Source organism: Macrosteles quadrilineatus, unplaced genomic scaffold, assembly GCF_028750875.1.
Source record: "Macrosteles quadrilineatus isolate MER2022 unplaced genomic scaffold, UCM_ALF_1.0 Scaffold_4__1_contigs__length_99947679, whole genome shotgun sequence".
Taxonomy (NCBI): domain Eukaryota; kingdom Metazoa; phylum Arthropoda; class Insecta; order Hemiptera; family Cicadellidae; genus Macrosteles; species Macrosteles quadrilineatus.
Window position 1 is genome coordinate 66,041,930 of NW_026542597.1, and position 15,189 is coordinate 66,057,118.

The 15,189-nt window shown below is 33.2% G+C and overlaps 2 protein-coding genes across 12 annotated transcripts in view; one reads left to right on the forward strand and one right to left on the reverse strand.

Annotated features, from left to right (window-relative positions):
- Positions 1-1,723: 1,723 nt before the first annotated feature.
- On the forward strand, positions 1,724-7,820 carry LOC128991768 (uncharacterized). Its single transcript, XM_054414950.1, has 2 exons — positions 1,724-1,791; positions 6,237-7,820. The coding sequence occupies exon 2, from the start codon at positions 6,240-6,242 to the stop codon at positions 7,476-7,478; it is 1,239 nt and encodes a 412-aa protein (XP_054270925.1). The 5' UTR covers positions 1,724-1,791; positions 6,237-6,239; the 3' UTR covers positions 7,479-7,820.
- A 4,522-nt stretch (positions 7,821-12,342) lies between these two features.
- Positions 12,343-15,189, reverse strand: part of LOC128991291 (protein transport protein Sec16A) — a 63,625-nt gene continuing 60,778 nt past the window's right edge. For 4 of the 11 annotated variants that reach the window (XM_054414055.1, XM_054414056.1, XM_054414052.1 and 1 more), the window contains one exon: positions 12,344-14,025. In XM_054414055.1, coding sequence (XP_054270030.1) covers positions 13,969-14,025 — 57 coding nt within the window. In that variant the 3' untranslated portion in view covers positions 12,344-13,968. Of the gene's footprint in view, positions 14,026-15,189 lie in introns of all 11 variants that reach the window. The other 7 variants (XM_054414057.1, XM_054414053.1, XM_054414061.1 and 4 more) reach the window with 4 other exon arrangements.

The following is a 15,189-nucleotide window of genomic DNA, read 5'->3' on the forward strand; positions in this document are numbered from 1 at the left end:
TACCAAATTTCAGTCTTCTAGCTAGGAAAATAGAGAATTAATGATAAATCAGTGAGTGAAAAAAGGGCTTTCAAATTAGCAAATTAGCTGTATTAGCAATCCAATACATCTTCTTGGTATAGGCATATTGGGTATCAATTTAAAGCTCTTATCCTCTAGATGTGCCTTTTGTTGGTTTGGATGATATGCCGTAAAAGCCCTTCGTCCTATAGGCTTTAAAAATTTAATTTGAGAGTTTTTGTGCTGTATTATAATATGAATCATTTGAACTATTTCAACTTTACATTTGTTTACATCAAAACAGATGGCCATGATACAGTTTTGTTTACATCCATATGACAAATTTGAAATATGTGAAAAATTTGTAATTTTTCTAAGATGCCTCGAAGAGATTGTACACACAATGAAAATAATAGGGATATGAAGAGAAATAATCGTTTTCAGCCTTCTATATACTACTACTAGCTGGCCCGACAGATGTCGTCCTGTCCTAATGTGGTTTTATGTCAAATGCTTGTTCATTTTCAAGATCCAGGTTGAAGTTCGTTCGCTACGCTTACTCACCTTTATGTTGGAGCTCGTTCGCTGCGCTCACTTGCCTTCAGGTTAGCTCGTTCGCTACGCTAACTCGCCTCCAGGTTGAAGTTCGTTCGCTACGCTCACTCACCTTTTTGTTGCAAATTAGCTGTTGTCATAGTTTACAAAAAAAAAGTAATCGTGCTGCACTCTGTTGGTAAACTTATTAACTTTTTAATGCTATTGAACATCACAGAATCAAATTGCTTAGTTGAACCAGCTGTTAAGATTCTTTAATTCCATTTAAATATGAGTTATCATAAGGTTAACATGGGAAACTCTAGAGCCACTGGGGCGGAGCCCTTTTGACGGATCTGCACCAAACTTCACAGAAACCATCATTGAATAATGCTTAATAATGCCTGAAAGTTTCATTACAATCTGTCGTGCGGTTTCGGAGTCCATAAAGGACAAACAAACATACATACAAACAAACATACATTGGATTTTATATATATAATGTATAGATAAGTTATATCAAATATAGCATGGATTTTGAAATCTTGAAGTGAGGCTCACTGCTAGTTTTCATTAACTGTTTTCACTCTAGCCAAATATTACATTTTCGCATTTAAGCATAAAATGTTTTACTGTTTATAAACTACATTACCTTAATGTAAATTAATTTTGTAACGCATATTTTATTTAAGGATCTTTTCACGGTGCATTTCCCCCATATTCTAATTTTTATAGTTAATGTGTCAACTAATTAATACATTAAATTGACAACTGGGCCCAGAATCAAATCTTTAAAATATTTCATAACTCATCACAAGCCTGACTTAGTGACCCTTGCTTTCAAGATACACACTAACCATTCTCCTATCCAGTCAGTTGAAAAAAACTCTAAAATAACAGCTTACAATACTATTTTAAAAACATCCAGAGATCTTGTACGGTACTACAAGTGTAGCCAAAAACACAGTAATTAATTGAATGAACCAATAAAAACTTCATTTTTGAATATTTGGTGCTGTTTTGTACTCATCAGGAATTCATGGAATTGTTACTTTCCTGTCTCAATCCATTACTAATGTTCTGTAGATTGAGGTTGGTAAAAACCAGTTTAACAGTGAATGGGAAGGCAATTACTCCAAGGACTTGTTGATGTGCAACATATAATTTTGGTCATGTTACATCATGCTGACGGACTGCCAGTAGTGCCAGTCTAGATTACCACTATCATCTGCTGCTTCAGCTGGTCATCAACTCAAGGTATTGTATTCACTTATTTAACCTCAACACTTTTGTCCCATATTTTGAATTTTGAAATTTTGTTTTAACTTTGCAATACCTTACCAAAATTAAGAAAGTGTTTTGTTTATTTTAACATGACACTATATTTCACTGGTAAAAAAATATTGGTAGTTAAGTGAATAAATCACTTGATAAAATTTAACTAATACAATATAGTTGTGGTATAGCTAATAAGCATTTTGACAACACATTCATTGGAGTTTTAAAAAATTGGTTCAATAAAAAATACACAGATATGGTTTAGTCGTAAAATATGTTTAAAGAAAAATATTTTACTTAGTCTGTTACCTATAAAATTGTGTTTTACCTATAAACTCTTAAGTTACTTGAGTCAAGATTTAAATAATATCAAAATAAGGTTATTAGAAATATGATAATACATAATTCATAGAAGGGTATCGGTAGTCCAAATACAAACTTAATTGATGCAGGAAAGAGAATGCATGTCTAGTGTTAAATTTTAGATAAACGTCGTGTTAGTTGCCTGTACATATACAATAAAAATCACTGATTCGGTGGTTAAATTTAATCTCTTAATGTGCCCAATATTGATTTCAGACAAACATTAGATCCTATATTGGTGAAATAAAAATAGTTTCCTCTAAACCAACTCGAAGGATTAACGTTAAACTATTTCAAAATGTTTGTTAATGCAGGGTGTACAGAATCCAGAGGTTCACTAGTTAGTTAAAATTTCACAACTGTCAAACATAAACAAACGTCTACATAATTTTAAAGCTATTATTGGTATGAACATTTTTGTGCTTTCAGATTTTGAATCTTTTTATTTGTTTCAAAATGGCAGCCCTTTATATGTAGAAAATTCTGTACGAGTACTGTACCCTGATTTTTTTTATACAGATATCTTTATTTTGACTTAAATTCTAAATTTCTTAGTAGCTAAGCAATACTTTGACATGCTATAATACAATAGTACATATCCCAAACAATAATCAATAATGTAATAAAAAGTATTTTTTTTAAAAATAGTTGTTAAGAGGTCCGTGAAGTTGGCGTACCCATATTAGCGTATCCACTTTTGATCATACCAATCGTTAGTTCATCGTTAGTTCTCGATAGTTCCCAAATTTTTTCGTTAGTTCTCAAAAAATAAAAAAGTTATAGCCGATTATAAGTGGGTACGCTAACTTCACACTTCCGGGTTTTAGCACGCACCGTTTTCTGAGGAGAAATGTTTACATCTATATACCAATCGTTAGTTCTTCGTTAGTCCTCGATAGTTCCCAAATTTTTTCGTTAGTTCTCAAAAAATAAAAAAGTTATGAGGCATACAAAGTGGGTACGCTAACTTCACAACTATACAATTTCCAGCGGGCACCGTTTTCTTACTATAAATGCTTATATCTATACACCAATCGTTAGTTCTTCGTTAGTTCTCGATAGTTCTCCAATATTTACGTTAGTTCTCAAATAATAAAAAAGTTACGAAGCATAAAAAGTGGGTACGCCAACTTCACAATTATAGAATTTCCAGCGGGCACAGTTTTTTTTTACTATAAATGCCTATATCTATATACCAATCGTTAGTTCTTCGTTAGTTCTCGATAGTTCTCCAATATTTACGATAGTTCTCAAAAAATAAAAAAGTTAAGAGGCATACAAAATGGGTACGCCACCTTCACAATTATAGAATTTTCAGCGGGCATAGTTTTTTTACTATAAATACCTATATCTATATACCAATTGTTAGTTCTTCGTTGGTTCTCGATAGTTCTCCAATATTTACGTAAGTTCTCAAAAAATAGAAAAGTTAAGAGGCATACAAAATGGGTACGCCAACTTCACAATTATAGAATTTCCAGCGGGCACAGTTTTTTTACTATAAATACCTATATCTATATACCAATCGTTAGTTCTTTGTTAGTTCTCGATAGTTCTCCAATATTTACGTTAGTTCTCAAAAAATAAAAAAGTTACGAAGCATAAAAAGTGGGTACGCCAACTTCACAATTATAGAATTTCCAGCGGGCACAGTTTTTTTTTACTATAAATGCCTATATCTATATACCAATCGTTAGTTCTTCGTTAGTTCTCGATAGTTCTCCAATATTTACGATAGTTCTCAAAAAATAAAAAAGTTAAGAGGCATACAAAATGGGTACGCCAACTTCACAATTATAGAATTTCCAGCGGGCACAGTTTTTTTACTATAAATACCTATATCTATATACCAATCGTTAGTTCTTTGTTAGTTCTCGATAGTTCTCCAATATTTACGTTAGTTCTCAAAAAATAAAAAAGTTAAGAGGCATACAAAGTGGGTACGCTAACTTCACAACTATACAATTTCTAGCGGGCACCGTTTTCTGACTATAAATTGTTATATCTATACACCAATCATTAGTTCTTTGTTAGTTCTCCAATATTTACGTTAGTTCTCAAAAAATAAAAAAAGTTACGAAGCATAAAAAGTGAGTACGCCAACTTCACAACTATAGAATTTCCAGCGGGCACTGTTTACTGACTATAAATGCCTGTATCTATATACCAATCGTTAGTTCTTCGTTAGTCCTCGATAGTTCTCCAATATTTACGTTAGTTCTCAAAAAACAAAAAAGTTACGAGGCATACAAAGTGCCTATAATACAATAGTACATATCCCAAACAATAATCAATAATGTAATAAAAAGTAATTTTTATTACTTCACAATTATACAATTTCCAGCGGGCACCTTTTTCTGACTGTAAATGCCTATATCTACATACCAATCGTTAGTTCTTCGTTAGTTCTCGATAGTTCTCCAATATTTACGTAAGTTCTCAAAAAATAAAAAAGTTACGAATCATAAAAGTCAGTAAAATCGAATGAAGGTATAGTTCTGTTCATAAAATAAAACTATAAAATGGCTCAAATTTAATTTGATAATGTTTTAATTATAAAATTAAACTGTCATAACCTAACCAAACCGACCAAACTTGCTGATAATGAAAAAATCCGAGACAAAAAAGTAGTACCTAAGGTGAGATTCGAACCCGGCTCCTTCAGATTATCAGCTCTGCACTCTATCCACTATACCGCTGAGGTCGATGGTATCATGCCGTATCGTTGCGGTAATGGTGTTCCCTCAGCCAATGAGAACAGCTGGAGGGTAGAAGTTTCGCTCCCGAACAGATTTGTTGGGCAGGGACTAGCCGTTAGTATTAGTATGTTGTTTCTCATAAATTTCCACTATATTCACTGTTGACAGTCCAACAATAAAACCTGTTGTTTATGTGCTGTTTGCCGGTTTGATATTACAGTACAGTAGACTCCCTCTTATCCGGACACCTTTTAACCGGACATCGGTTTAGCCGAACTACACTCGGCGGAAATGACATCTCTTTAACCGTACAATTTTTATCAGCACATTGGTTTAACCGGACTGGATCGGCAGGAAGTAGGCAGTACTGAAACGACTGTTCTCGTGGGAAAGATTTGAGACCAGAGTGATTACGTGTCTACATAGGTACAATGCTCTCCTGAATTTAAGTCGAATATCACAAAAACAGTCTGTTTTAACGAGTTTTTGGGGACGTCGGTTTAACCGGAAAACTTGGTATCGAGACTGGCCTCAATCCCGAGGAGTCCGGATAAGAGGGAGTCTACTGTACTATCCTGTTGCTATCAACGTTTACGAAGAGAAAGAACTATATCCTTTTAATATAATTTTATTAGCTAGCATTCCAATCAAACAAAACATCTCAAACCGGAAAATTCAGTCTTGAAGTAGAGAGAAAATATTCAGTTGATAGCTGCACACTTTATACATGGTGTCCTGTAATTAAAAGACAATTAAGGAATATGTTTTAAGGGTCAAAATAAAACGAAAATCAAGTATAAAAAAAAACTGTACCAAAATAATTATCTTTTTATCGAGATATGTTTAGATTTTTTTAAAACCAATTTATATCCTTAAAAACTATAAAAGATATCTTTATGATGATTGGTATATATGGTTTGAAGAAGCAATAGACTATTTGCTAAAATAATCATTAAAAAACATTTGTTGTTTAAAATGAAGTTTGTTCAATTTTTATAACTTAAACTACGGTACTAAAAACTGGCTGATTTAAAAAAATATTTCTAGAATACTTTTATTTTGCATTTAAAATCTTTTATCTTTTAAGTTAAAAAAGATTAAATAATATATAGCTGGAAAATCACAAATTTTTTTTGTAGGGGCCAGGTAAAATTAGGCACACCCAGACAGTTTGGCCTTATTTCCCAAAAATTCGCAATAAGATTTTGTTGACAACAGCTGATATCAAAATTAGTCATAAACATTTTCTCGTAAACTACAGTGTAAACGAGGCTTTTAGCTGTTAAATTCACTACTGGTATTTTTTGTAAGAATAACTGATTTTTTTTAACTCAATGATTGAAACTCACTTTTATGTTCCAGAAAATGGACGAAGAAGGAACAAGATGGATTGATGAAGAGTTTTTAAAACTAGCTCTAAAAAACGAAGGCAAAGATGAGTTTTTGACAATCTCTAACTTCACTATTAAACCAGCTGTAGAATCTGGTAATAATTATTGTACCCAGCTGTATAGAGTGAAGCTGAACTACCAGAGAGGAAACGACAATCACTCAAAATCTCTCATCATCAAGGCTCCTCTTGATGAAGGTTCTCTAGCAAAGCCAATAATTGATGAAATTGGCTTGCTGAAAACTGAATATATCATGTATAAAGAAATCCTACCAGAAATATATGCTATTTCCAAACATCAATTCGGTCCAAAGTGTTATTTTTGCAAGAGAGAGGATGTTCTGGTGATGGACGATTTGACAGAAGACGGTTACATCATGTGTGACCGCTTGCAACAATTAGACGTGAACCATTGTAGAACATTCATTGTATCTCTTGCCAAGTACCATGCCACGACAGTGGCTCTTCACAAGAAAAATCCAAACTTGGTAGAAGCTAATGGTACACACCCAATGTACAATGGCACCACCGAACTCAAGATGATAACCTACCATGAGACCATGAAGCGTAATGCATTTTTAACGATTCTGCAAAAACTAAATGGTATGGAAGATTTGATTGAAACGATTCAAACTCATGGAGACAATTTGAGAGATGCTTTGGTGAAAGTGTTCATAGACGGTGGATCGGTAAATGTTTTGAACCATGGCGACTGTTGGAACAACAACATAATGTTCAAGTACACGGAGAGTGGCGAAATATTTGACTGTAAACTGATAGATTTTCAGATCAGATCGTACGGAACTCCAGCCGTTGATTTGTTGTATTTTCTGTTCTCTAGTGCCAAAAACGAGGTGAGACGAGACCATATGGAAGAGCTGTTGCGACTTTACTGTGATACTCTAAATGAAACGCTTTCAGGTTACAACTGCAAAGAAAGACTTTCTTTTGAAAACCTCCAACAAGAGATGAAAAATTCTTCTCCTTGGGCACTTCACATAGTTATAAACTACTTGCCAATGATATTGAACGAACCTGACGAACTGTCAGAGAAACTCAAAGAAAATTCTGAGAACTTGAACAGTTTTGATATCAATGTCAATCCTGTATTGAGAACTTTACTTGGTAAAACTTACAATGCTGTATTGCCAGAAGTCTGTAAAGATCTACTTGCACTGGGGTTGGTTGATTACTTTAAACAATTTAATAGCTGATACACATAGTAGGTTAGTACGAGTAGGTTGTACAGTAAAAATTTGAAATCTTTGTCAGAATCTCAGAATATTTACATAAATTAAGAGACATTAAGAAATGGTTAGCGAGTTTGTTATTACATATATTGCGATAGTTTTTCAAGTGTAACAAAAAGAGTTTGAAATATAAGAGTTGCTGAAGTAAGAAATAAAAAGGAGTAAATCAAATTGTTAGGTATAGAAAAACTGAAAATTGGACAATTTTAATGATGACAGAATTAAGTCTATATGTAAATAAATAGTAAAATAGGGAGCAATTGCTGTTAGCAGTTCAGTATTTAAATAAAAATCATCATTTTAAAAGTATGTATTTTTTTAAATTACACTCTCCTTTATGTTAATTAATGAATAGTCAATGAATAGTCATTTATTCCATCTTTAAACAATACAATATTGTAATTGATTTTGTCAAAAAAATCCTTAAACTAATACACAAAATTATCACAGTAGCTATAAATTATATCACAGATTGAGATTGGCTGCATTTAATTAATTGTAAACATGAAAACGACCAATATTCGACATGGCTACACAGTGTGAATTATTGATTCTAAGATAGAGTTTTTAACAACTAAAAGATGACAATAAAAATAATTCTAAATGGAATTCTAATAATAATCAACAAAGATAAAAAAGTTTATCAATCTGCAAAATTGATGACTTATAAAACTATATTTCCATGTTTAAAAAATTCTTTGGTACAGTAAAAGGGGTTTGCAGAAAGCCAGACAGACAATTTCTTTTTGAAAACCTTAAAAGGAAGTGATCTTGATTCACAATTCAGGTTGTTAAAAAACCTAATTTCTGACACAAAATGACTTTTGACAGTTGATTGTAGTCTACACTGTGGTAAATCAACCAGACTTTTGTTTCTGGTATTATAACTATGTACATCTTCACGTAGCTTACAACTATTTTTATTTTTCTTTATATTAACAAGACAATAAAATATATAAACATTAATAACAGTTAAAATACCTGTGCATATAAATAGCGGTTTGCAATGAGCTAGCCTATCCGATTTGGTAATAATCCTCACAGCATTTTTTTGAATAAGTAAGATTTCATGTATGTGAGAACTTCCTCCCCACAGCATATTGCCATAGCTCAAGACTGAATGAAAAAATGCAAAATATGCATGACGCAAATAACAAGAAGGTATATTGTTACTCAAACTCTTAAGTAGATACACAACTCTAGTTTTGAACAAACAGATTCAATATGTGGTAACCATGTCAAATTACAATCTATGACAATCCCAAGAATTTTTATATTACTTGTTTCATTATTCATGTCAGGTCTATTTTTTGTTCGACAGATTAAATGCTGTGTTTTATTTTCATTTAAAACAAGACCATTTGCACAAAACCATTGCTTAGCCTCAGTTAAGGTTCTTTCATAAATGAGAAAAAGATCATTTGTATTTACACCTACACTAAGAAAATATGTATCATCAGCAAACATAGTTGTTGAGGAAAGTGATACATTAGCTGGTAAGTCGTTTATTGATAAAAGAAACAATAATGGACCCAAAATCGAGCCCTGAGGCACACCTGTTTTCACTTCCACGCATGTTGATCGCTCACCCTCTGCATCAACAAACTGTGTCCTTTCACACAAATAGGATTGAAAAAATTTCAAAGGCACACCATGAACACCGTAATGTTTAAGTTTGCTTAATAGAATAGAATGATCAATCAAATCAAAAGCCTTGCTCAGATCACATGCAGTGATCTGAGCAATGCTCTTGTCCTCAAATGCCTTTATGACTCTGGACAACATTGAGTCTATAGCATCTACAGTTGACAATTTTTTCCGAAAACCAAACTGAGTTTCACTTAAAATTTGATTATTTGCTAGAAAGGAACACATTTGATCATAAACAACACGTTCAATAATCTTTCCAAACAAAGGTACTAAAGATATGGGACGGTAATTACTCACATCTGATTTCTTCCCCTTTTTGAAGACTGGGACAACCCTTGAACATTTCTGAGATTTTGGAAAAATACCCTCTTTTAGACAAAGGTTGATACAGATTGTGAGCGGTGACAGAATTGCACTGATCACTGACTTGAGAACTGTGTTGGACAAACCATAGGCATCTTTACCTTTTGATAATTTTAACTTAGACACAGCACTGATCACATAATCTTCCGACACAGGATCCCACTCGTTCAATGAACTTCTTTGATGGAACTCCATGTTCTGTAGTAGATCCGCAGAAGACACCATAGATGGTGGGATGGTCGCCTTGGCTGCCTGCACCGACTCGATGAAATATCTGTTGTGTTGCTCAGCCGAGATACCAGTGTCCTCCCTTGACGTTGATGATTCAGTAGATTTACGAATTAGGGACCATGCCGCCTGACATTTATTATTGGCATTTTCTATAAACTTCATATTAGCAACCATTTTGGCTTGTTTTACTGCATTTTTGTACAAGTTTCTGAAAGTTTTGTAGGCTAATAGAGCTTGGTTGGTTTTTAATGAGTTATATACTGTTTGATAAGCCATGACAGTATTTTTCATTGCCTCCAATTCAGGAGTATACCAATGAATTTTGGGTTTGATTTGAACTTTAGCAGTTTCTGCTTTCTTTGTAAGAATTTTCATAGGACAGCAATAGTTGAAGGCTCACTACTAGTAGGCTAGTTGCCTACTTTTTGTTGATTTATCTTCAACCTGAATCAACAACTCAAGCCCCTCATGGTCAGCTATGTGCGGATGAACAACAGAGCACTTGAAGTCTGTTCCACAGAGGTTTGTAAAAGCGTTGTCAAGACATGCTTCTCCTCGGGTAGGCTGGTCGTTAGTATACCAAAAGTTAAACTGCTTAAGGATATTCTTTAGTGCTTTGACAGAGGGGATCCAGTACGGATCGCACACGTACAGGATTCGAACCCGCGCATGTAGAAAGACCTCAACGCTACACTCTGTGCAACACCTTAGCCAACTGAGCACTTACCATGCCTCTGTCAGCTGAATAAGTGTCGATTTCCACCGTAAGCACACGACAATATAATTTAATTGTATAACGCCATTCTGGTGCAACATGTTGTACTCCTGAATAAAGATTATATGACTATGACAACACTGGTGCTCATAGGATTCAATGTACTACTTCGACCATCTCGCGATGAAATGCAGTAACGAGCTACAATCAAGAGTCGTCATCAATGGGTAAACAGATGGATATCTGAGAAACTGCAGCAATAATTAAAATTTTTCTTTCAAATTGACTATTGCGGAGTTAGCATCTGATTTAATGTTTTTTATCTGACTTTTTATCTCAACACATAACCAAATTCTTGTTAAAATATCTGCCCTAATAACCTTTTTAACAAACATAAAAGTATAATTAATGATTATCAATTGGACAATTTCTACTTATGTTTCCTCTTCCTTATACTACTAGCAGTTACCCGGCGTGCGTTGCTGCGCTTAACAACTATTATTTTCCATCCTTTTTATTGTTTAAAATACTTTTATAATGGTTTTTATGTTTACATATTTAACATTGGAGAAAATGTTGTTGAGTGCACAGGTGTGCTGCAATTGGGGTTTAATATATTTTTACTTATCCAAAAGTAAAATAGTTTTCTGTGCTGCTTTCTGTGGAAACATTGTGGCACTATTTAAAACCATAACTAATACAGCATGTTGTGATTATTCAAACTTACAAAACAGATGCCTGGTAACATCTGTCATATTTATTACTAGCGTCTAGACTGCCAGTGCAAGTCCGAGGATCGTGGATCAGATCAGTAGATCACCCCCCACCACCGCACCATGTCGTACGCTTCTGAATCATACCGGCGCATCAGCATAGCTTATCTAACTGTTTGCGGAAAATTGTTATCTGTATCACTGTCGCTGTCAAAACGTATAATTTGTAGATTAAATTTGAATTAAATATAATTAAACTATCATAACCTAACCAAACTAACCAAACTTGCTGATAATGATAAACTCGATTGAAGGTTTACTAATCGAAAAATAGCTCTGTTCTAAAAATAAAATTATAAATGTCTCAAATTCAATTTTACAATCTTTTAATTATAAAATTAAACTGTCATAACCTAACCAAACCAACCAAACTTGCTGATATGAAAAAAATTGTTGACAAAAAGTTAGTGCTCCCGGTGGGTTTCGAACCCGGCACCTTCAGATTATCAGCCCGACACGCTATCCACTATACCACAAAGGCTCATGACACAGTTCCGTATCGTTGCAGTAATCGTTGAAGTCACGCCATCGGCACTGAGCGGTGGTGGGGGGTTTTTCAATCTGATCCACGATCCTACCGATCCTAGGAGTTGCACTGGCAGTAGATGCTTATATATTTATTTGTAAACATTGTAGTTCAAAAAGTCTGACATTGGCCCACTTAAAACCCTCTGGGGCGGAGCCCTTTTGACGGATTTGCGCCAAACTTCACACAAACCATCCTTGAAAGATGCTTAATAATGCCTGAAAGTTTCATTACAATCTGTTAAGTGGTTTTGGAGTCTATAACGTATATACACATAGATATACATACATAGTTCCTCTTTTATAGGTATTAGTCAACGTTAAGACTATTAATTGTAATAAACTATGTGCAAAGTGCTAAATTTCCCGTCAATTAACATTTAATAATAAGGAGCAGGCAATATGTATCACCATTGACTTTTAAAATGCTATCCAACATTTTCATTGGCAAGTGTGATATATTCCAATGTGTTCTAATTCAAAAGAAATGCTTATTTAAATTGGTAGAAAATAAAGAGTATAAAAATCATATAAGCATTTTGTTGGTTTTCATAGAATAGTTTACTTGTTTACATAGCTACAAAACTACCTGCATTCAAGAACAATAGAGAAGGCTAGTAAAACAACAGTTTTATGATATGTTAATTTATTAAATTGTTTACTTTAATTTTAATACTTTACCATACAATCAAAAAAATAATCCACTTCATAGCCTGGATATTATAATAAATATTTAATACCTTCCCCAATAACTCCAACAGTTAAAATAAAACTTAAGAAAATAAAACAATCTTAGACGTACATGGAGATCTAGCATTACCCAAAATTGTACATGATATAAAAATTTAAAGTAATTAGCGTAACAGTACAGCCTTTGGGTTTATACAGTTAACTGTCCTATGTACATATCAAAACATATCTACACTCTGAGGCTTACGCTCGCCACAGTTGCGAAAACCAGGCACTCCTCCGATACAGCTGCGAATCAACATGAAAAGCGATATTAGGGTAAGCACCTTTACGCTAACAATAAATTAAAAACAAGTAACAACCCTAGAGCCAGGAACAATAGTGATGAACAATTATGATAGACATTAACACCCAGCTGGTACAAGATTGCTAAGTTTGATTTACAGAAATATGATTTACGATGATTAGAAAGCTCACAGATTAGCGGTCAACCTAAAATGTGTGTTATAAATTATGCTTTAGATTATGTAAATATTTCTCATTCTCAGATTACTTAGCCTAGCGGACAAAAACACAAAAAGACAAAAATATCTATTGATGAGCAAGTTTTCAAAATTTGTTAGGTACACAAAACTCTTCTGAAAAAAGTTTGAATAGAAACTTTTTTAGTCTTTTATTGAATATTTTTAACATTAAAGCTCTTTATTTGAAGCCACATCCAATATAAAATCTATTTTTTTACCCCTATAGACTCAAGAAAACAACAGAAAACCAGAAAGAAGTCTTTACTAAGGTAATAAGCTCCAAACAATATTAAAGTTATATCCAAAACATTCATCTAATTTCAATTTGATTATTACAATTGAGAATAGATCCACTACCGAGTGCAAGACATTACAGATTTAGCTACTAAAACGCAGCAAGTAAAAAATGATTCGTATGTACTTGGCCAATACAATGGCACATACCTTCAAAACTTTAATATTATTTCAATGATTTTTTCAGTCTACAATCTTGATGGGGGTTCAGCCACTGTACAGATTAGTTTTACTTTGCTGAAACTATTAATGTCCACTTAAATATTGTGAACTGAAACTCAAAAATTATTAACTTATGAAAAAAATGATAAAAAGTTATTAATGCAAACTTTTTATTTAAAATGGAAGTAAGTGATAGAATATTGTACAAAATACCAAAAAGTTTTGAAGCTACAGACATTCCAATTCTACTAAAAATAAACAGCTGCAAATATTACAGATTGCAGTTGAAAACTATTCTCAAAACAACAATGTAAGTACCTATAATGACGGATTTATGTAGTGGTTGTAAAAAATAAGGGTAAATTGAATGTTTCAATCATTAACGTTAATGCTTACAAAATAAAAACCAAAGGTCATTTAAAAAGGATCTTGGACGTACAACTCCATATTCATGATTCCTTAGTACAAAGTTTATACTAAATCACATTGCAATACTTAAGCAGAGCACACATCATATTTCAACCATCTTAGGACTTGTAGTGTGAGGGGTTGAAGAAGGTTGGGTTTCCTTTACCGTATCCACCCTAGAAACAGATTAAAACTATAAATAAGTGATGATAGCAAATTTAAACATTAAAATTTATCTGTGAAAACATACTTTTAGAATAACTTACTGATTGGCATTTAGAAGTTGGTGTACCACGAAGGTCAAGTGTGAGGAAGAAACAAAATTCTCCAAATTCGCTAAAAATTAATGAAGTCGTTATCATCTAATTTCTTTCATTTACACCGAATTTCATTATTGTTACCTTCAAACCGGTTTTAGTATTTTAATTTTTGAAGTGATAATAGAAGAGGGATATAACAGTATATGATTCATAAGGAATCTTTTGAACACATCTGTGATGTTCCATCTCGTATTAGTTCAAACTTGTAAATACATCCTTGGACATAAAGATCTATCAGTACTGATAGTCATTATGTATTTTATCAATTATACTAGGTAAGCACAGTAGTTATAAGTGAAACCTCGATAACAAGTCACCCTTGATAAAAAGTGTCATATTCAAATATCCTTAATCTATACTTATTTAATACGCAAGCAGATTTTTTGTGACAATTACTCCTCCGAAACTACTGAACCGAGTGTCATGTTTTTGGTGTCATTGGAAAGAGCGTAACGTGAAGTTGTGCAGGAAACTGTCTGTTTAGGGAAATAATGAGAGAGTGAGGCCATGGAGCCCTTTAAAGTTTCGTATTTCTCCATAAGATTAACATTGGAAACAAAAATTGTTATGAAACTCCAGCTGTTGTCAGAAATGTGAGAAGAAGAGCATATGTTAATTGTAAACAGTCAATAAGTTTTGCTAATTTAACAGTTTGCTGCAAACTTGCTGACTTGGTTGAAATTCGTTTTAAAATAACGCCTGTAATACCATAGATAAAACATACTCCACACTCAGCAATTGCTCGATTTCGAGCAACAGGGACACTAGTTTTATATAAACCCTAATCACATGTTAATTCAAACCGCCAAGCTTCATTACAAGTCTTATTTTATAATCCCGATGAGAGACTGAGGTTTTACTGTATATAAATTTAAATCTTGGAATTTAAAATACTAAACAAAAAGCATCTAACAGGGTGACGTCTTTGAGATAAAGTATGTTTTTAATCACAATAAGGTAGAATGTTTGAAATAGAAATAGTATGGTTGAAGTAAATGTACGAGTATGCTAGCTTACTAT